The 20,138-nt window shown below is 54.6% G+C and overlaps 1 protein-coding gene across 8 annotated transcripts in view; it reads right to left on the bottom strand.

Annotated features, from left to right (window-relative positions):
* Nucleotides 1-20,138, bottom strand: part of AGRN (agrin) — a 222,645-nt gene that overhangs the window by 126,822 nt on the left and 75,685 nt on the right. For 4 of the 8 annotated variants that reach the window (XM_037881185.2, XM_037881188.2, XM_037881186.2 and 1 more), the window contains exon 3: nucleotides 7,750-7,770. The exons of the other annotated variants lie outside the window; for them this stretch is intronic. In XM_037881185.2, the coding sequence (XP_037737113.1) occupies nucleotides 7,750-7,770 (21 nt within the window). The remainder of the gene's footprint in view (nucleotides 1-7,749; nucleotides 7,771-20,138) is intronic. 8 annotated transcript variants of the gene reach the window in all.

The following is a 20,138-nucleotide window of genomic DNA, read 5'->3' as shown; positions in this document are numbered from 1 at the left end:
GGGTTTGTATGCCCCGTTGCCATCACAAGCCTGTTGCAGAGCCATGTAAGCCACCCCCACCCCCACCCCAGAGGACAATTAATGAGCAAACCCTTTTTGGGGTGAAAAGCCATTGTGCTAAATTAATTAAAGCCACTGGCATCCATTATCCTTTCTCAGTGCAGGGGGTGACTAGGCTAGCTGACCTCTCGTGGTCCTGCCTTCCTACGATTGATGACGTTTTCCCCAAAGATGAACCAGCTGTCACCCACTGCCTCGTTTAGACACAGACTCCGTTTGACCTCCCCTGGTTATTAGCAGTGTGGGATTTATAACACAAGTGCTGATTCCAGGCACAGACACAAAAGGAGGAAAGGTACCCACACCTCCAAGGCGATCCTTCAGCCTCACCACACACAGGTGCTGCCTGCCAGAAGATCGCGAGTGGCGAACAGTTGGATACCACTTGCTGCAAGGGACCTGCTGGGAAACTGATAAGGGGTCCCCGAGCCTTCAGAGACAGGCAGGACAAATGAATCAGGCCACCTGGGATCGAGAGCAAGAGAGGGACCACGCGGGGAGGTTGGGGGGGGGATGTCCCTGTGCAAAACGCTTTAGTGCTAACGCCACAGCAAATCCTTCCCAACCAGCACAGAGGCCCAGGGGCTAAGCCCATTTCAGACTAGGCACAGTGTGGTGGTGAGAAAAAGGAGACCAGGAAATTACCTGCAGCAAAAGCAGAGATGCCCAAACCCTGGCAGCACCCCAAGGGCAGGAGTCCCTGCTTGGATGTGCCAGCTTTGCCAAGAGCAGCGGGCAGAGGAGGCGAGGGGAGGGCAGGGTGTGCAAACCCTCCGAACAGCGCTCAGGAGCCAACCTGCTGGCCCCTAGCTGGAACCACGCAAAGAGGGGGCAGGGCCAGAAATAGAAACTAAGGGCCAGCCTGGCAGACATTTAACACTCTTTACCAATTGGCTGGGGGCAGAGAGTGCTCGGTGCCCCACAGGGCCACACCCTCCAGGAGGCAGGATTTCTGCTTAGCTGTCACTGCTCCCACCGAGCCCCTCCTCTGCAGGCACAAGGTCCTGGCAGTCTGGTTGCATTATAGGGCCTGTCCTTTCCCCCGACCCCAGAGTGGTCTCACCACCATGCACCCTCGCTCTCTCCCTCCACTCCCCCTGCAAACCAGTTTGCACGGGACAATCCAGCACCAGCATGGGCGGGCAGGGCTTTTCCTCGCAGGGGAGATGCTGCTTAGCCGCTGGAGCACAAGACTTGGAGTCCCTGTCTCTGCTACTGGCTGCATGTCATTGGGTAAGTCCCTTCACCTCCATGCCTCAGTTTCCCCACTCTACGGTGAGGATCATCTTGACCTGTCCTACGGGGGTGCCAGGAGGCTTTATCCATCAATTCACACAGCAGCTTCCGCCAGAGGATCCCAAAGACTTTCCAGAGGGATCCCTGCCGAAGCCCCAAACAGCAGAACACACCCCAGCAGGGAGCTCTGGAGAAGGGGAAGGAGAGAGGGGCTGGCCTTCGCAGGAGCTGGCAAAGGGGCAGTTTGCTGAGCACCCCACACTAAGGAGCATACATGGAGGTAAGGAGGGGAGCAGCACCCAGCTAAGCACCTGGCACCGCTGCTGGGCTTCTCACACGCACAGGATTAAGGCTGTACCAGCCGCTGGCTGCAGACGCAGGAATGTCAGCCCCGGGCTCCCGGCCAAGAGGAGTCAGGCACAGCCTTTCAAACGGAGCCGCTCCTGGCTGCTGGGTTTCGAGCCTTGTCGTTAACGGCTTCCCATAAACTAGACAAACCCCGGGAGCCGCAGAGCTGGCATGGGGCAGGCCTGGTGGGAGTGCTCACCGCCAGGAGTTACCCCGCTAAGGGCACTCGGAGGGAGGGGAGGGGGAGCAAGAGAAAGGGGGAGACATGGAGATTTTTTCATCCGAAATAACCCGCTCCTCACCAGCCGCAGCCTCTCTGCGGGGCACAGGGACGCCAGCACCCCGGCAGACATTCCGCAGAGGGGAGCTTTGGCACCCTCGGCTGACCTGCTTTGGGGCTGGCGGGCAGGGCAGGAAAAGGGGGCAACCCCGACGTGCCGACAATAAGAAGGGGAGAGCGCCTAGCCGCACCCGACCGCGGCTAACGAGGCAGGCAGACAGAGCCCTGGCGAGCTGAGGGGGCAGGGGCGAAGAATGGAAAGCTAGTGGCTCGTCCTCCTCAATAAGGGACGTTACCCGTCTAGCAGTGGGAATGTTTGAGAGGACCCAGCCAGCTTCCAGGGGATATGGTTTGTGCTGGTGCTCACAACTTCAACACACGCCCATGCACCCAGCTTTCAGCCAGTGGTTCTCTAACATGTCCAGGGCAGGGCCAGTTTCCCTGGAGAGCCCCCCGGCCCCTGCGACATTGCTCGGTGCCACAGAAGCGAGGGAGCTTTGGGACAGCCTTAGAGAGGAGGATGGAAATAAACAGGCTGTGTGCTGAGGGTGCAGCTGGTCAGCTACAGACACACCCGTGGCGTATCTGCTGTTTGTTTGGTCTCCCTGGCTGCAGGGCTTCCCGTTCCTATGGACCCCGTCTGCCCTCTCTGCCGGCAGGGCTGGCTGCTCTTGTCTTGGCCAGGCTCAGGCTGCATTACCAGCTGGGCACATCCTCCTCTGGGGCTTTGCCGGGCCTCCAGTTTGGGGGTTACAGCCCCAGTGCAGGAGAGGGGTGAGGCAGCCACACAAGGTGCAGAAGGGGGATTTCTCTATTTTCCCTGTCGTTCCCCCCCACCACCACCCCCGTTATCAAAGTCAAATAACTTCAGGAATCCAGGACTGAGCTGCACCTAGCTGGGAGTATGAAGGACAAACGCCAGGAGCCAGACGGAAGCAGCTCCACGGACGGTCAGAGTTCGAGAAACTCAGCAGGGATGGAGAAAGTGCAGAGCGGAGCACCTGTCGAGTGCTTGAAATGGAGACTTGTGACCCATGAGGCAAGATGGGCCCAGGAATAAATCTACTGCAGGTCACCAGGAGGGGGTGTCAATTCCCCCCCCCCCCCCCCCACACACACACACACACGCAGTTCGGCCCAAGGAGCGCAGGGATCAGTGCGTTCCTCCCTTTCCCCAGACCCTCCTCCCGGGAATGCAGTCAGGGGCCTGCAGGCCTCGGCCATGCCACCTCTGAACAGGGCCAGGATCCCAACAGGAGTACAGGAAAAGCAGCGGGAGGGGGTGGGTGGTACAAACAGAATCAGCTGCTCCGAAAGGCACAATACGCACAGGACGAGTTGGGGAAGGCCAGCGCTGGACAAGCTGCCTTTTGTCTGGCAGAGGAAGGCTTTGTGCGGCGAGATCACCTACGCGCGTCACGTAAAGAGGCCCATGCATGATTCATGGAGACCCAGAAAAGGACGGGCAAGAAAGCACCGGAATCCAGCCCCCTTTTCTCATCCCACCACCCAAAGCCCAGGCTGGCGGGTGGAAAGCGGGAGGGGCCCTGCGATTGTGCTGCCAGCTGCGCGTGTAAATAAAATATTAACCCCATTGTCTTGAGCACAGATCAGAATATGCCCAGGTGCAATGGGATGGCACGCCACAGAGAGGGGCGGGAGCGAGCAGCCAGACGGGGGCTCAGAGAGCGAGCGCGGCCCGGGAGCTGTCAGGAGCACTTAGTGCCACCGCTCACAGCACCCCCCACGAGAACAGGGGAGATGGTCCAACTTAAAAAATGAAATATTCATGCTGAGCGACGCTCGGTGAGCCGGCACGGGAGAAGGACCATAACAAGCTGCAGCCAGCAGGGGGCACCCTTGGGCTTGGTTCGGTCCCTTTCCTAGGTGCATTGCCAGGGAGCCGCCTCTTTCAGAGAAGGGGTGGCTTTAAGGCCACTTCGGTCTCCCAGCTCCTACCCGCTAGGCCAGACTGCCCAGGTCCCCGTGGCGACAGGCGCAGGCCAGCGGGACAATTCAGAGCGGGCTCTCCTCGGGTGCCCCAAGCCAGGGTTTTGGCTCATTGACTGTCCCTTTATTCAGTGCAAGCAGCGGCTTATGGGCTCAGCTTCGCCAGACAGCGCTTCTGCGGCCAGCTGTGAGTAATGAACGTGCAATGGCACAAGACGAGCGTGGGCTGCAGCCAGGCAGGTGAGCGCCAGCCCGAGAGGTGGAGTCCATGGGAGACTGATGCAAAGGAGAAGGAAGCTGAAGAGAGCACAACAATACAGGGGGTGTGCAATACACACACACACACACACCCCATGTCTCCCCCACGTCCGTCCCCCTGTATCCAATAATCCCTGAGGTGCAGAGTTAGAAAGGACACCCATCCTCGGGCCACAGAGACCAGGGGCCTTGGCCATGTGACGGCTCCAGCAAACACCCGTGCAGGCCTGACATGCTGCTTTCAGGAGGGGCAGTGGCGTAGATGCCAACACTTTGCACTTGCCTTGTCCTCTGCACCAGCCGGGGGATACAGAGTGAGTTATCCGTGTGAATGTTTGTGGAGGGCCCCCCCCCAGGGTGAGAAATGAACAGACAAACACAGCCATGTTCTGAATTCCTTCCTCACATACTCTCCATATCTGCAGCCGCTAAACAAAGGAGCCGGCAGCATCCCCTCCACACCCAGCATCCGGGGATTCCCAGCGCCAGGGATCACAGGGGAGCGGGCACCCATCCAGCCGGCGGCCGTTTGCACAGTGCACCCTTGCCTTGCCCTCTATGGCTGAGCCAAGCGAACACGTGGGGTTTGTTTCAATGATGGGGCTTCTCCCTTTAACACCAACATCAGCCCACGTGACAGCTGGGGGCGAAGAGCCGAGCTGTTAAGGATACAGCCTGGGGAGACTAGGTGATTTGGAAATCAGACAGGCAGGGGAAGGACTGGGATTGGGGGCACTGAAAGGCTTCCAAACCACATCAGGTTCTGAGTACAGTGTGTGGAGGGAGGATCTTTGGAAGGTGCTTCCACCCTCACCTCCAGCCGAGATGCACGGCAGAAGCACAGCCCTTGGCATCTCCTCTTCCTCTCTGCTCGCACTGGCATTTCACCTGCTCAGCTGCAGCGGGGGTAGACGGTGCCACTAAAATCCAAGGCCTTGTCTACATGGGGAAAGTTGTCCCAGTTGAAACGACAGGGGTGATTTTAAACGGATATCACTAAAACCAGTGAAAACTCCTACATGGAGACTCTGGTTTAAGAGAGGCTTATTATTGGGCATTAGCTTAAATCGGTGAGGAAGCAGTGTAACGAAATGGAAATAAGCCCTCAAACCAAAATCAGAACATCCGCACACAGGGTTTGCACCAGTTTAAATAAACCAGTTTAAAAACCAATGCAAGTTAAATCAGTACCACTTTCCCATGTAGACGAGGGCTAACTCAGCTCACACACTGCTCCAACCGTTACCACCCATTTTAAAGCTTACACCCATTTTAATTCAATGCCCTTTGGCATCCATTGCCCCTGCCAGCCCCGCATGGGGCAGGAAAGCATTTCCCAGCCATGCGATCCAACAGAGCCAGCAGAGTTACAGAAGTGAGCTCTCCATTCCCTCCCCCACAAGCCAAGGAAGAGAGCTCTAGCTGTGTAACTGGTTGGTCACTGTAAAAGGGTTACCTCTGCATAGCCATCTGCAATCTGCCTCCTACTCACTATGAGGCCTCTAGGGAAATCAAAAATGGGCTCGTCTTTCCCTGCCCTTCCTCAGAGTGGCCCAGCCAGCTGGTAAGCACAGGCTGTCTCCTCCTGTGAGCAAGTACAAGAGACACCCGATCTCTCCTCCCTGCATGGCCAAGGCTGAGAATGGGGCAAACCCAGACTCTGGGCTGGCTGCACTTCACGCACTGACTCCATCTCCTTCCCTTGGAACGGTTTCTTAAGGGGGGGGGCCGCTGGGGATCTGAGACAAAAACCAGAAACAGACACAGTTTGTTCTCAGAACATAAAAAAGCCCAGTGAGAAGCAGCTCCCTGGGAGGGGAACGGGCACAGAGAGAACAGCCCCGGCCCATCTGGTCTGACTATCAGGGTCAATCACATCCCACCCCAGGCAGCCGGGCCCCTCCCACGCAGGAGCTGCGGTCCCAAGATCCAACTGGGTTTCTAGGAATACCTCCTGGGCATTTGGGCTAATTCCCTTTCAGACGTCCAGTCCCCTGGCTTGCCCACCTCCTCACCCCGGCTTTTCAGCCCACCAGTCATCTGGGGGCTGGACGGATGCTGGAAGGGGGTTTTGTTAATATCTCTGCCATCCCCAGCTCCTGCCAGCTGGGGAGAGGCCTTCAGCAGACCTCTCACCTCAGAGGGGAGCTTGTGCCGAGCCCTGACCTTCCCCTATGCAGTCAGTCAGTGCGTGGGGAGCAGGGAGAGCAGACGGGGCTGAGAGCCGGGGGAGAGGGAGCCCTTGCCCTCCCCAGTGCTGCAGGAAGGGGAGGAGCTGCCCCCCTACCACCACTGCACTGTCCCTTGAAGAGGTGGGAGTGCAGGCTGGGATTTCAGAGCACCCAACGTCCTGGCAGTCCCAGCCGGCCTCCACTCAGTCTCTGCCTGTCAGCAGGCAAGTTCCCAGAGACGCTGGCTCTGACTGTGCAAATCTAACCCCAGGAGCGTCACAAGGATCCAACTGAGGAAATTCGCTCCCGAGTCTGACGGTGAGAAATCGAAAGCGAGAGACACACATACGTGCGTGCAGCACCCTGCACAGAGCACTACTGTAGGAGCTCAGGTTCTGGCTTCCCTAACAAGCCAGGGCTATGCCACAGATGCCGGTCCACCTTACAAATACACACGGCAGCAGGGGCCGGATCCTCAGCCAGCGTTAGACTCCGCTGAGGGCCATGCTGAGTTACACCAGCTGAGGTTTAAAACTACCAGCGCTGCGGCTTCCCTGCCCCTCTCAGCTTATCTAAGTCCCAGCCGGGGAGGTGGCCTGAAATGCTGGGATACAGGGTGCTGCATGCACTAAGCCAATGCCGGGAGGCTCTGCCCCTTTCAGGCGGGTGAATTCTTTGTGTGGAACACATCCCAGTTTACATGAACTGATCAAACGTCTGGCTGAAGGTTGGTGCGTTTGTTTTTGACCTTGTAACCCGAAAATCCTCCAGAAGAATCCACATGCACACAGCACAATTCTCCCTGCTCCCTTCAACCCAGCCTTCTGGGTGAGGGAACGGCCAGAAACTGAAACACAGCCCCTGGGAGACAATCAAACAACACCACAAGAGGGAAGAATGGGATGCAGAGTAGGCTGGCAGACCCCTCGGCCTGTTACTCTCCTGGGAGGCCAGGGAAGGTGAGGATGGAGTCGTACCTGGGACGAGGGCTAGGTGACAGACCTCTTTAGATCACAGCTCCGTGTCTGCACAATTCCGATGGCTGAGCACTGCCGTTGGCCCATTGCAAGGAGATTAAACGGACAATGGCTTTAAGCCTGGCTCCGGAAGGCCACCCAGTGGGCTAGTTAGTGGGCAGAAGGTAAGAGTCAGACCCTCATGGGAGCGATCCAGGAAACATCCAAGGGCAGACGGTCTTTCAAACTGTGATCTAATGGCAGTCGTGACCCCCAGAGGTGCATGCCTGCCCAAAAGCCAGCAGGAGACCACCTAGGAATGGGCAAACTTGCACCCACCTCCGGAAGGCTCCCTATTGCTCAGGCACATCCCAAGTTGGATGCAGAACCTTAAATGGAGTGGATGGGGGGCTGGGGGAGGAGAAGACTATCGGAGATTGGTTTGATGGTGGATGGAAGAATGGCATTAGGATGATACACCATCACTTACCCGCGAGAAGCCTCCTATGTTCTTTAGAAAGCAGGGGGAGAAAAAGGAGAGAACAAACAGTTAGCACAGCAACACAGACAGACAAGCTCTCCCAGCCCCACAAAGCACTCTTCTCCTGCAGCCCTGCTTCCATCTGCCCCTTTGAGGGACTGCAGCTCCCTCTCCTTTTCCCAGCCCAAACCTGGGCCCTGTGGCAACCACTCCAACCCATCTGGATCCTGCTCTCACCTCCGCCTCCCTGCAGGCTTGTGAGAGTTTAAGTGGTGGTGGAGCCCCTACAGTATTTCCATTCCAGGGGTGCAAGCCCACACCCTGCTCCCCCGGGGGGCACCCCATTATAGCTGGGACGATGGCTTGAGTTTCTTTGGGATGGATCCTCCATTCCGAGGTAAGGCCCAGATAACACTGAGTAGCACGTGGAGGGAGTGAAAAGGGAGGGAGGGAGGAAAGAGGGGAGCTGATACCCCAATATAGGGTAGCCTCCATGGTTGGAACCATGAACTGCTAGTTGGAATTTACATTAGGAAGGAAGAGAAGGGATCAGAAGAGTGACACCCCAAAAAAAAGCCCCCCGTGTGTATGGAAGATACAAAGCTAGGCAGTGTTTAGGGTGCTGAACTGGGACTCGGCAGACCCCCATTCTATTCCTTGGGGAAATCATGTTCCCCCCACCCCGGGGTTCTGTTTCTCCTGCCCTTGGTCTGGGCTCAGGGCAGGGAGCATCTCTTATTAGGTGTCTGTACAGAACCTAGCTTGTGAGCTTGGCTAAGGCCGGTATGCAGCACTGCCCTACAGAAGGTCAAACCTCAGGGGAAATATGCAGAAAGCGGAGGACAAAACAAAACATTGCATCCAATATTCAAAATGAGACAAAGCATTGGGGGGGTGGGGAGGGGGGGAAATAACCTAGGACTCACCCAAGACTGTATGTGCAAGAAAACACAATGGTAAAACACAAACTACTCAGACGTTCACAACTCCTCTGCACCAGGGAAACGCAGATCATTGCATCTCCACTGAACAGCTCTCTCCAGTTACCGGCTGCATCCCTTGCACTCCAGCACCTGGCTTTCCCCCGGTATGTGCACTCAGCTTCCTTACTGCAGATACACATCTCCAGCTTCTGACGCAGGCTTCATGCCCCTTAACCTATATGCTCGACTCCAGCAATTGTTAAGGCCTAGGCCAATACACAGGGCCTGACTTTCAAAGATACCAAGCAGCCACTAGCTTCGACTGGGGTCCTGGATGCTCCACACCTTTGAAAGTTGGGCCCTCACTCTCTGCCCCACAAAAGCCAGAGAGATCAGATCTCGCCTCTCCAAGGACACGACTAAATGGGTGATTTAGGGAAGTGATCTCCCCACTGCCCCAAACCAAGGAGAAAAGCAAATAATCCTGCAAAATATCACGCAGCCCAAGCCCCTTAACCCCTTGTACGCCCCGTGGTCCTACAGCTGTGCTTCTAAGTTCAAAAGGTGATTTACAGAAGTCACCCTGGGAGTTCCCTGGTTTGCTCATTAAACTCTCTCAATTAGCGACTCCCAGGTGTGGCTGGGATCCCTTCACAAGCTATGGGCCAGATTCGGATGCCCTTACTTGTGTCGGGGTGGGGCCTTGTGCCCCACGGAAGTCGATGGGAGCACTCAGAGAGCAGCGTGCTAGGACTATTCCCCACCACCAAGAACGCAGCCCCCCAAGAGGGAAGTTTCATTGCCAGAGCTGCAAATTCTGCCTCGGGTCTGGAAAACCCAGCTGGGCTCCGAGCGTCATCGCCAGCCGGAAGGACATTTCAAGTGGTGCTTGGCCGACTATTCTCTGTGAGGGACAGAACAGAATCCAGAACTGGGCACCTGCTCTGCGTAACACTGTTTATCCCCATCCCCATCCCATCCCATCCCCATCCCCGCGACCCGCCCCCATGGTGCTTCGCCTCTGCCGGAGGCTGCACACCAGCCGCCAAAGGGTTAAGAGCAGAATAAAGTCAGAAGGTGTGATCCTCCTTACAGACTTTTCCCAGGCCAGACTTTGAAAGGCTGCAGGCCTTCCAGTGTCTGACTGGAAGGAGAGCTGCGGGCAAATGGATTTCAGAGTCCAGCTGGGAGGGCCAAGCTCCTCAGTGGGGCTGGGGAGGGAGTGTGCTGCGAAGATGGACCATGCTGGACCACGGATGGGGCGGCGGGGGGTGGGGGGAAATGAACCAAGGGAAGAGCTAGGCTAGAAAGAAGGGGAAGTGGGGGAGGGAATTAGCCAGGAGGCGGGTCGGCAGTCTCAGGTGGAGAGGACTGCAGCCTCCTGGGTGCTCACAATGGGGGGCAGAACACAAGCCACACGTGACAATCCGGCCGGCCAAGACTCTTTGGGGGAAAAACCAAGTGAGCACTGAGGGCTGGCGCTGGCCCCACACCAAGGAAGTGACTTGCTGTTGGCAACCCGCTGCCTTGGCAGCTTCCGGGAGGAGGGAGGCAACAAAAGTTGAAAATATCCCCAAAGTGGTAAGATTATTTGGGGATAAAATACTAAGGCCCTTTGGCCCAGGCCGGTGTGCGAAAAATCTGTCTCAGATTAGTGAGCATCCCAGCTTTCCCTCCTGTGCCATGCCATCTCCAGATTCAACCATGCAACTTCTTATGCCCCCATTTTCACACCTCCCCACCCCAAAAACAGATAGCACCCCTGCCCACCCCTGGGTCAGTAAACTGTGCCCCAACCTTGGAGCTGGCATTGCTGCGAGATGGGAGAATGGGCACAAACTCTACCTCGGGTGGCACTGGGAGGACCTTGTGTGGTCTGGGCACCCTGCAGGATGACCCAAGGGGAAGAGCTGGGCTCTAAGCACTCGTCCCGCCTCGATGAAGGGAGGGCCCTGGAGACAGCTGTGGGGAGGGTGGAATACCAGATCTCCAAGCGACCTTGACTGTGTCAGAAAGCAGGCAGAGCGACCATCAGGGAAAGTCCAGCTTTACTTGGTCCTGCCTTAGCACAGGGGACTGGACTTCTCAAGGTCTCTTCCAGCCCTACATTTCTATGATCCTCCCCATTCCCCCAGAACAACTGGCTGCAGGAGCAATGAGTGTCAGGAGAGGGGCACCTGCCTGGGCAGGGGGGATAACAGAGCTGGCCCCTTTTGCCAAGCACCAGGTGCCTGGGGAGGTGGAGTGGGTGTTGCGAGTTATGGACTGGAATTGGGGCCTAGGCGTTCCGATACTGCTGTGATGGGCAACCTCAGAGAATCCTAGAGATACACGCTTCAATAATGGGGAGGGGGAAGTTCCCTGGCAGATATCTGAGGAAGAAAGCCCAGATCTACCCCCTGACTGCACCGAGGGTCAGAACAAAGATCAGAGGAGCATCTATCAACAGGATTTGGAGTGGCCTTAAGCAATCAGCCGCATGGAGCCACGTGTCCCATGAACTCTACAATGCCCAGCTAGGTCCAGAACAGGGGATCCTTAGGAACCCATTTTAAAAGACACCAGATCCCCTTCAGAAGAAAAGAGAGAATGACACTTCTAGCCCAAATGCAGCCGTCCCCACTACTGGTGAATAAGCTGGTGAAAGGTGTCAGACTGCCAATCCTAGAGCTGGAAGGCCTCTGGCTACCCACGCAACAGGAGCATTGCCAGTTCTCACCATGCTTTGAGTCTTTCTTGAAGTCCCAAGTGCCTGGAGTCCTGAGATGAAATGAGGATCTCACCTTGCATTTAAAAATAAAGTTTCACACTCAGGGGGAAGAGCTTGAAAACGTGCCCTGAATGCCCCATACGAGGCTCAAAGCAAACCAGGAGGCAAAGAAAACCCCAACTTTCTTTATAACAAACAAAAACCTCATATAAAGCAAATCACATGATTTTGGGAAGTGGGGGGGGCTGCCTCCTGATTATTGGCCATCTGGAGTTGGCACTCCTGGAACTGGCACAGACTGGGCACCGCCCGGCCCCTTTCCCGCTGCCCCCCCCCAAAAAAAAACATTAAAAATGCCACCATAAAGAAATCGCAGGCTGACAAAATGAGGCTCCGACACAGAAATTCTTACTACACGCTCGGGGGGATGGGGGGGAGAGCTGCACCCTATTGGCTTCTTCTTCCTCACACCCCAGGCAAACCACTGAGAAAACACACTTAAGCATTTTAACCCAAGAACCTAGATGTGACCCCCCACTGAATACTCAGAGTTGTGCAAGACTGTACCACAGTGGGACGAATGGTCTACATGACCCCCACCCCCGCAGCCGCGTGTGCCTTAAAGCAGGAGGAAAATAAGTTCCTGGGAGGGAACCGTGGGAGTGAAGTAGGAGCTGGGAGTTTGCGAGGCGAGATGGGAGAGTTGTGAGGGTCAGGCAGTCATTTTTTCAGGGGTCCAGAGGCCGATGGCCGGCACTGCGAGTGCAAAGTAACTGAAGTACTTTGGGGCCCAGGCTGTAAAGTTGCAGAGAGGAGAGAACACGGAAATTCACCAATAGGTGCAACACCATCAGGAAGTAAACTGGTTTGTTGCAGGGGGTGGGGGGACTCTCCAGCGCCCCAAACCTTTGCCACGTCACTGTAACCCAGCCCCAGTCAGCCAGGCTCCCATACTACACCAGCAGGCAAGCCAGTTGCCAGGCAACAGCAAAGCTGTATCAGCTGGTTACTTGTCAAGACTCCTCGGCACAGACGGCGTTTCTCCTCCGCTGATCCCGGAGTGCTCTGGGATCCCGAGTTAGTTCTGCTCCCCAACACACTGAGCAAAGAACATCCATCATCACGGTCATCGTCCCTAGCTCTGATAGAGTACTTTGCAAGGTATCATTATCCCCATTTCACAGATGGCACGGGGAGGTCAAGTGACTTGCCCCAAGGTTACCCAGTGGAGATATTGAGTGACTTACCCTAGGCCACACAAAGCCAGTGGCAGAGCTGGGAACAGAACCCCGGAGTCCTACGCGCTAGACAATTTTCCAGCCCTCCACAAAAACACCTGAGCTGTGTGTTTGGTTGTGTCCGTGGCTAGAACACCCTGGAGGGCTGCTGTCACGCCCCAGCTGTGATTCTAAAAGGCTATTTCCTGGGTGTTCAGATAACTCACAGGGGTTTGGAAGCTGGGTGCCACGCATTCCCCAAGATGAAAGCCCCATCTCTCGGACCAGCATGATGCAGCCTCATCATTCTCCTTGGGGGCAAAGATACAGGAGAGTTTAACACAAGGCACTTCCAGAAAGCCACCTTTTCCCTGGGGAACCGCTGCAGGCAGCCTCAGGTAGCTGGCAGCGGGAGAAAGGGACCCTAGGGTCCCGCTGGGGCTTTGTGCCTGGCAATACACATCGCTGCCTGCCCAGCACCATGGCAACTGGCGCTTTCATATGCAGATATCAAAACCCGGTGCTCATTGGGCCCGTAACAATAGCTCCCTTCGGAGCGTCTGGAGGGGAGAGAGAAGCCACAACAAAGAGATACATGATGAACTTCCACAGCCTCCAGAGCTGCAGCCCTCTCCAGGAGGGGAAGTTTAATGTCTAGAACCCCAGAGCTGGCGGAAGGATTGACCCGTGGTCCCGTATAAAATCCCACTCTTCTGCCTCTATCCAAATTAAACCCTCGGATGTTAGAACACGCACCGGGGCGAGGCTTTTAATCTGGCCCTGGTTCTTGAGAAAGGGGTGCCCTTTCTTATTCCCTGGAGAGGTGTTCCACCAAAGGGGTGGCTGCATTTCAGTGGCAAGTATCCACACGGGGTGCTGGAAGGACACGGGCTACTACCGCGGCTTCATGCGCTGCCTTTGTGCAAGCGAGCAGCTTAATCGCAAGACAGCAGGCCTGAGGGAGAGCACGGAACAACCCTGCACTGGAGCAAGGAGAGCACAAGAGACAGACACGGTGCCATAGTAGGCGGTGACGTTTATGCCTAACTAGGGCAAGCTCTTTGGGGCAGGCGCGGCTGTGTCTCTACACAGCAGCACCTGGCACTGGGGAGCCCCAGATCCTGCTCTCTCTTAGGAGTTTCTATGGCACCTCTCACCATAGTAACTCATCATCGCACAATCTTTAACAGGGATAGTCTCACGTGGGGAAACTGAGGCACAGAGCGGCTAAGTGACTTGCCCAAGGTCAACAGACCTCCTGTGCGGAGCGGGGAATTGAACCCTGGCCTCCCAAGTTCTAGGCCTTAACTCTTGGACCATCCTTCCTCCGCTACTACTGCAATATAAAATATCAATGGCTTGCAGGCAGGGCAGAATTCGCTGATGGGAGCCCGAGCTCATGCAAATAGTTCATGGGTGGATGAAAAGGACAGGCAGCCTGGTGACCCTGTATTTGCAAGCGGCTCCATCTGGGACAGAGTAGCCGCTACAGGATAGAACCCGCTGACCCCCACATTTACCAGAAGGCTTCTCTGCCTCATTATGGCTTCCAAGCTGAAGACAGCTCAGGCTGCTCTGCTCTTCAGGGGCGGCCACCCTCACTTCACATCTTGAGAGGTAGGAGTCTGCCCATGCGCCTGCCGAAAACCCATCAGGACTGCATTGCCGCACTCCCACACGCTGCGGCCTGGGAGGGGGGGGTCACGGCATCGCCCTTTGGCCTCGACACAGCCCTGCCCTCCGCCTCCTTCACAACGGTCAGGGAAGTGACACAGGGTTTTGTGGGATTTCTCTCTCGTGCTTCATTTTTAGAACAAAAGTGCAATTGAGGCAAATAGCCCAAGAGCCTGCGCTAGCTTTCAACTCCGACATATTTAACTTTGCTTTGATTTTCCTTTTATCTCACTGTGGCTCAATAGAGCAGCTGCCATCATCAAGGGGGGAGGGAGGGGAAAAGTGAGTTTTGTTTCAATATATATTTTAAACGAGAGAGAAGTGCTTCTGTTTCAAGGTCAGATGTATTGACTTTGAGCAGTTCCACACTATGGAGAGAGGAGAAGCATGTGGTTTTTGTGGGGGTCTCATTGCAGGACAGCGAGCCAAGGTAGTTGCTACGCCTCAGGGGACATGGTCAGATGAATGCGCAGGGTTGACCTGCCCTGGGGCAATGACAGCTCACCTGGGCTAGCATCTGTATCAAATCCAGACCCTTGGGTAAGCCACAGCCTATGACAGCTCCCCTCGTGTGTAAAAACGGAGCTCACGTCAAGTTGGTGGCCACTTAGGATTTCACACTTATTGCTGTGCTGAATACCAAGGCACTTGGAATATCCCAGCAACAGCAGGGTTCGAACCCAAAGAGTCCTGCTGAAAAACCATAGCCCCCCCACCACTTGAACGAGAGGAGGATCGTCACTAGCGGCAGAGTGTCTACGCACAGAGCAACTCTGATTCCCCGCAGAAGAGAGGTAGCAGTAACCAGACACTAGCCAGCCCGTTACCATTAGAGCTGCTCAAATAATTGATCCCACAAATCATTTAATTAATGGATTTTAATGTCTTCTCCTTCCCACGCTTTATCCTACCAGCTCCAATTACCAAACCTAAGTCTCTAGGCTCAGAAGGATTAGATTTTTAATCAGTAAATGTTGGCAAACATCGGTTTCACCGTATACACACATACACACACACATACACACACACACACACAAAATATTTCCATCGGTAATAGAAATGTACAGGTGGGCCAAGCCAGAAAAATGCTTGAGAGCAGAGGGCTTGATTTAAGGATGTTTACTTGGTATATTTGGACGTATGACGTTGACAATGTGTGTTTTAACAGCTATAAAACTTTAAATTTTTTTAATCTCAAGCTCTGCTGTCCGTAAATAATTATGGTCTGAAACCTCCATTGTCCGATCTTCCCACAGCTGTGAAAATTTAAAATAAAAAAAAATCAAAAAATGCTTAAAAATAAAATTTCAACATTATGAAAACATCAAAATCGAATTCTGCCAAGCCCCCTACCCACAGGGAGCTGGCAAGTCTCGGCTAAGGTCCGTACAGAGCTTTGAGATCCTAGGATAGAGATTCCGGAGAAGAACTGCATAAAGGCAGGCTGCCTGCTGCCCTTGGCTACTGAACCACTGATGGGACCATTGAAACTTAACGCTGTAGAAAAAACAACAGTGAGCAGGGGGCTAAACCCCGCAGCACTATCCAGGTGCAACTGAAGGAGGCTGGGGTCCCCGTGGAGAGGTACAAGAAGGAGCTATCTTCAAGGAGCCCCTGAAAAGCTCATTCGCTCCCACGCTGGGGGGACCGTGCTCTGAACAGCCACTGTACCAACAGGCCATGTACTCCGCTTCAAAGAGGAGCTAGGCCTGACCTCCGCTCTCACCCTCCCCTTGAAGCCTTCCTCTACCCAGCGCTTCTTAAAAGGAATCTTCCCACTCCTAAGTCCCCCTCCCCCAGATTCCCCTTCCCCCCCAGTCTCCAAACTCATCAGCCAGAGCCTGGGCTGGATTTAGCAGCACCCAGGCGAACGGCTGAGCGGTAGCAAGTCAGCAGAAGGCTGCATCATCCCTAGATAGCATGGGCGCAGGAGGACTTGCCGGAGTCCATTAGGCCAAGCCATGCTGGCTGGGCTGTTGAAAAACAGGCTCCAAGCAGCCAGAATCGAAGGGTACATCTACACAGCAAGCAAACGCTGCAGCACTGAGTCTCAGGGCCAGGGTTCAGCTGAAATCCGGCAGCGGGGAGCATTTCAGAGCCTGCACTCCAGCCCAAGCGTCTCCAGTTTGCAGCCCCGCAGCACTAGCCTGAGTCAGTGGCCTAGGGCTCCAAGACTCACTGCCACAGGTTTTTTCTTTTGCTCCGTAGAGATCCCTGAAGCAACTTAACAATGCAGAACAGGGCCCAGCCTTTACCACATCGTGCTATCAGAAGGCCAGGCCCACCAGAGGGTCTCCCACCTCCGACTACAGTCGCTTTCCCCAACCCACCTGGAGGCAAGCCCCGGCAGGCTGGCAAAGGACGAGTGGTGGCAGGGCCAGAGCAGCCGTGGGTCCCACAAAGAGGGGCCATTGGATTGAACAGGGGGGGTAATCGGAGCCTGATTTCTTCTGCCTTCCTCCAGGGGAGCGGGCCAGCCCAGTCTAAAATTCAGAGGGGAGCAGTAACAACCCTAGAATGCAAAGGCAGGGCAGGTTGAAACATCTGAGCCAGGAAGAGATTTAAAAAAGGTCAAGAGAGCAGCCACTGAAAAAACACCACACACAGTCCTTTGGGGGCAGGGTCTGTATTTTGCTTCTCCATTTGTACAGCATCTGGCAGACCAGGGTCCTGATCCGGGACTGGGGTTGCTAGATGCTACCATGGTACAAATAAGAAGTTATCTGCTTCCCTCCCACCCCTTTCTACGCCCAGGTGGCTGGAAGACAGTGAAGCTAGAGGGCAGAGGTGCGTGTTAAGAGCCTGAAGGAAGCCGAACAGCTTCAGTCCTTTAAAAACTCATTCAAAAAGTGAAATTAAAAACAAACCAAAAGGGATCTGCTTGTGAAGGAGGCCATCACAACTCTCAGCCAATGCACGACAGCTTCTGCTACCCATCACACTGACTCCTCCGGCACTTAGGAGACAGGCTAATTAGAAAAGTGGCGTAAGGGAGAGGGCATTCCCTGGAGAATGCAGCCAGCCAGCTGGACTTCAGGAGGTTTTAGAAACAGAGAGACAGGGAGCCATCAGGGGAGGGGCGTGGATGGAGAGGGATCCCAGTTACGCTCTTTAAACGATCGCGCCCTTGGAAGCTCCAGAAATCGAACGTCATCAGATGTAAAACCGCACTTGTCACGACAAAGGATGGAACGAATCACATCAATGGAGATTCTAGACATAGTCCGCTGGCGGGTGGGGAGAGAATTAGACATTAAACCCAGGCCTTGCTCCCATTTCTGCTCAATACAAGATACCACCACCACCCTCCTCTGTTCAGAGCTCCTCAGACAAGAGCCCAGAAGTCAGTTTCCCCTCACGCTCCTGTCAATAGGAAAGGTCAAGGGGGATGGGGAAAGACCAGGAAGATCTTTGTGGCATTCAACTTCCAGTCGATATCGGTTAGTGAAGAATCCCTCCCAAGGCTGCAGCCAGGTGTTTCACTTGTTAGGAACTAGCCCAGAGCACTCAGCTTCCAATGCCTGCTCAGGGAGCTCAAAGGGCAACAAAGCAACACGGGGTCCCTAAAATCCCTCTGCCCTCCTGACCCTCACACCTCACTGCATCCTCCTCAAAGGCTGCAGCCTATGCTAGAAAAACAAGGGGCTTTAACTCACTGCAAAAGGGGTGGCTGTAGTGTAGACAGGGCTCCGGCACCTGGTGGATTAAAAGATCAGCTAACTAGAACCTGAGCCATCTCACTCTAGGTCAAGGGCTCAAATCGAGGCCAAGGCCAGGATCGTCGAAGGAGTCTAAGAGAAAGACGCCGAACGCCCACTGAAATTCATTGGGCAGTTACCTCCCTTAGACGCCTTTGAAAATCCCAAGTCACTGGTGACCTAACTGTTGGGTGGGCCATGGCAGGCAAGCTGGGGGTTGTGTTCTAGTGCAGAGAGTCCAGATCACAGCCAACAAGGAGACTCTTCTGGATGGTCTCCAATCTCAGCAGAGACTGATATCCCAGAGGTGCTCCTCTCAGGGCCAGGGTCGGGGCAAACGGGCTAGGAAAACCAATCGGGCCACTGTCCAGGCTGCGACTAACTGGAGAGTTTCCAGAGACGCCAAACCAGCACTAAGAAATTTAAAAACACCCTCTCCATTTTCTTTGCAGTCAACATTTAATGCACACATTTTCTTAAGTCGAAAGCATCCAGCTGCACTTGCTCTTGTAAATTACCTACCAATTAAGCACATTACACTCTTTAACACACATATCAATCAATGGGCATGTGATCAACATTCAATAATTGCCACGGCATAAAAATCAACCCCCCCTCCCCGGGGGTGCAATTTAAAGTGTTAATTAATCGCTCCCGATTGGCATGGATGCTGCATGCTAATGAGGAACCTGACTGCCTTCTGGAAGAGGAGGAGAAGAGGACATTTCTGCGCCCCCAGCTCCCTCGACGCTGTAGAGCAGCCTCCAGCATGGCCAGAATTGAAACCAGACGTGCAGGAAGTGTCTCGTTAGCAGTAATTGCTTTGCGAGGATTTGAGGTTTCCCTTCAGTGCCACCACCACCAAGAAGCTGCCGGGGGTTGGGGAAAGGGAAGGGGAGGCAGAACCTCTGTTACACTAACATTTTCACTGAAGCCACGGAAAGTTTACTCAGGCTGCGACGACAGCGGGCGGCGGCCCGGCGAGCAGCAGAGGATCACTGCTCTGCCGGATTAGGCTGAAACAGCAACTCCAAGCCTTCCAAACGCCTGGCCTCACAGCTAAATGACTCGTGAAATAGCCTAACAACGGCCTCCCCTCCCATGCTCCCTTCTACGAGTGAGAGGTTGGTTTTTACATACAAGACACCCTTCTCCCCCCACTGCATCTCTCTTTTAAAGGATCCTGTAGGAATGGGGAGTCATTTTCATTAGGTCTCCGGTCCGGCACAATTGAGCCTATCATACGTGGAAGTCAATGGCAAAGCGCCCATTCACTTCAGTGGGGCAGGAGCAGGTCGTTTAGCAGGGCCGGGCTGCTGGTTCGTGGGAACACTCCTCTAGCTCTGGTTCTCATGAATGTCTTTCAGGCAGCTATTGCTTCAGAAGGGGAAAGGTGGCGCGTTGGGCTCAGTGGGACAGCTGGTACCACCCTGCCAACTAAGCTGGCATGGGTCGGTTGACTCAAGCTCACGGGACTTGGGCTACGGGGTGGAAAACCTGCTGTACAGACACTCCAGCTCTGGGACCCTGAAAGGGTGGAGAGTCCACCATGCCCAAACAGCTACACAGCCATCTTCAGCCCCGCAGCCAGAGTCAGCTCACCTGGGCCAGCTGCAGCCATGCTGCGGGTCTTATCCCCGTGTAGACGTACCCAAATAGGTAGAACTTGGCTTATTTCCTGGAAAACAGAGGTTGAGGTCCCTCCCAACATTTATTATAATTAATAACTCTGGATAATCATGTTAAAAGCATAAGAACGGCCCTACTGGGTCAGACCAAAGGTCCATCTATCCCAGTATCCTGTCTTCAGACAGTGGCTGATGCCAGGTGCCCCAGAGGGAATGAACAGAGCAGGTAATCATAGAGTGATCCATCCTGTTGCCCATTCCCAGCTCCTGGCAAACAGAGGCTAGGGACACCATCCCTGCCCATCCTGGCTAATAGCCATTAATGGACCTACCCTCCATGAACTTATCTAGTTCTTTTTTGAACCCTGTTATGGTCCCTGTAAGTGTCCAGTCTCTTCCTGAATCATGCCAAGTTCTTGGCTGCAACAACTTCCTGTGTCCATGAGTTCCACAATCTGCTTACACCCTGTGCAAATAAAGAAATGCTTACGTCTGTCTGGAATTTTCCACCTTTTAAATTTCATTAGCGGTCTCTCTGTTCTTGTGAT

This window comes from Chelonia mydas, chromosome 18 (assembly GCF_015237465.2).
Source record: "Chelonia mydas isolate rCheMyd1 chromosome 18, rCheMyd1.pri.v2, whole genome shotgun sequence".
Taxonomy (NCBI): Eukaryota; Metazoa; Chordata; order Testudines; family Cheloniidae; genus Chelonia; species Chelonia mydas.
The sequence above is the reverse complement of the archived record's forward strand: the minus strand, read 5'-3'. Positions and strand labels throughout refer to the sequence as shown.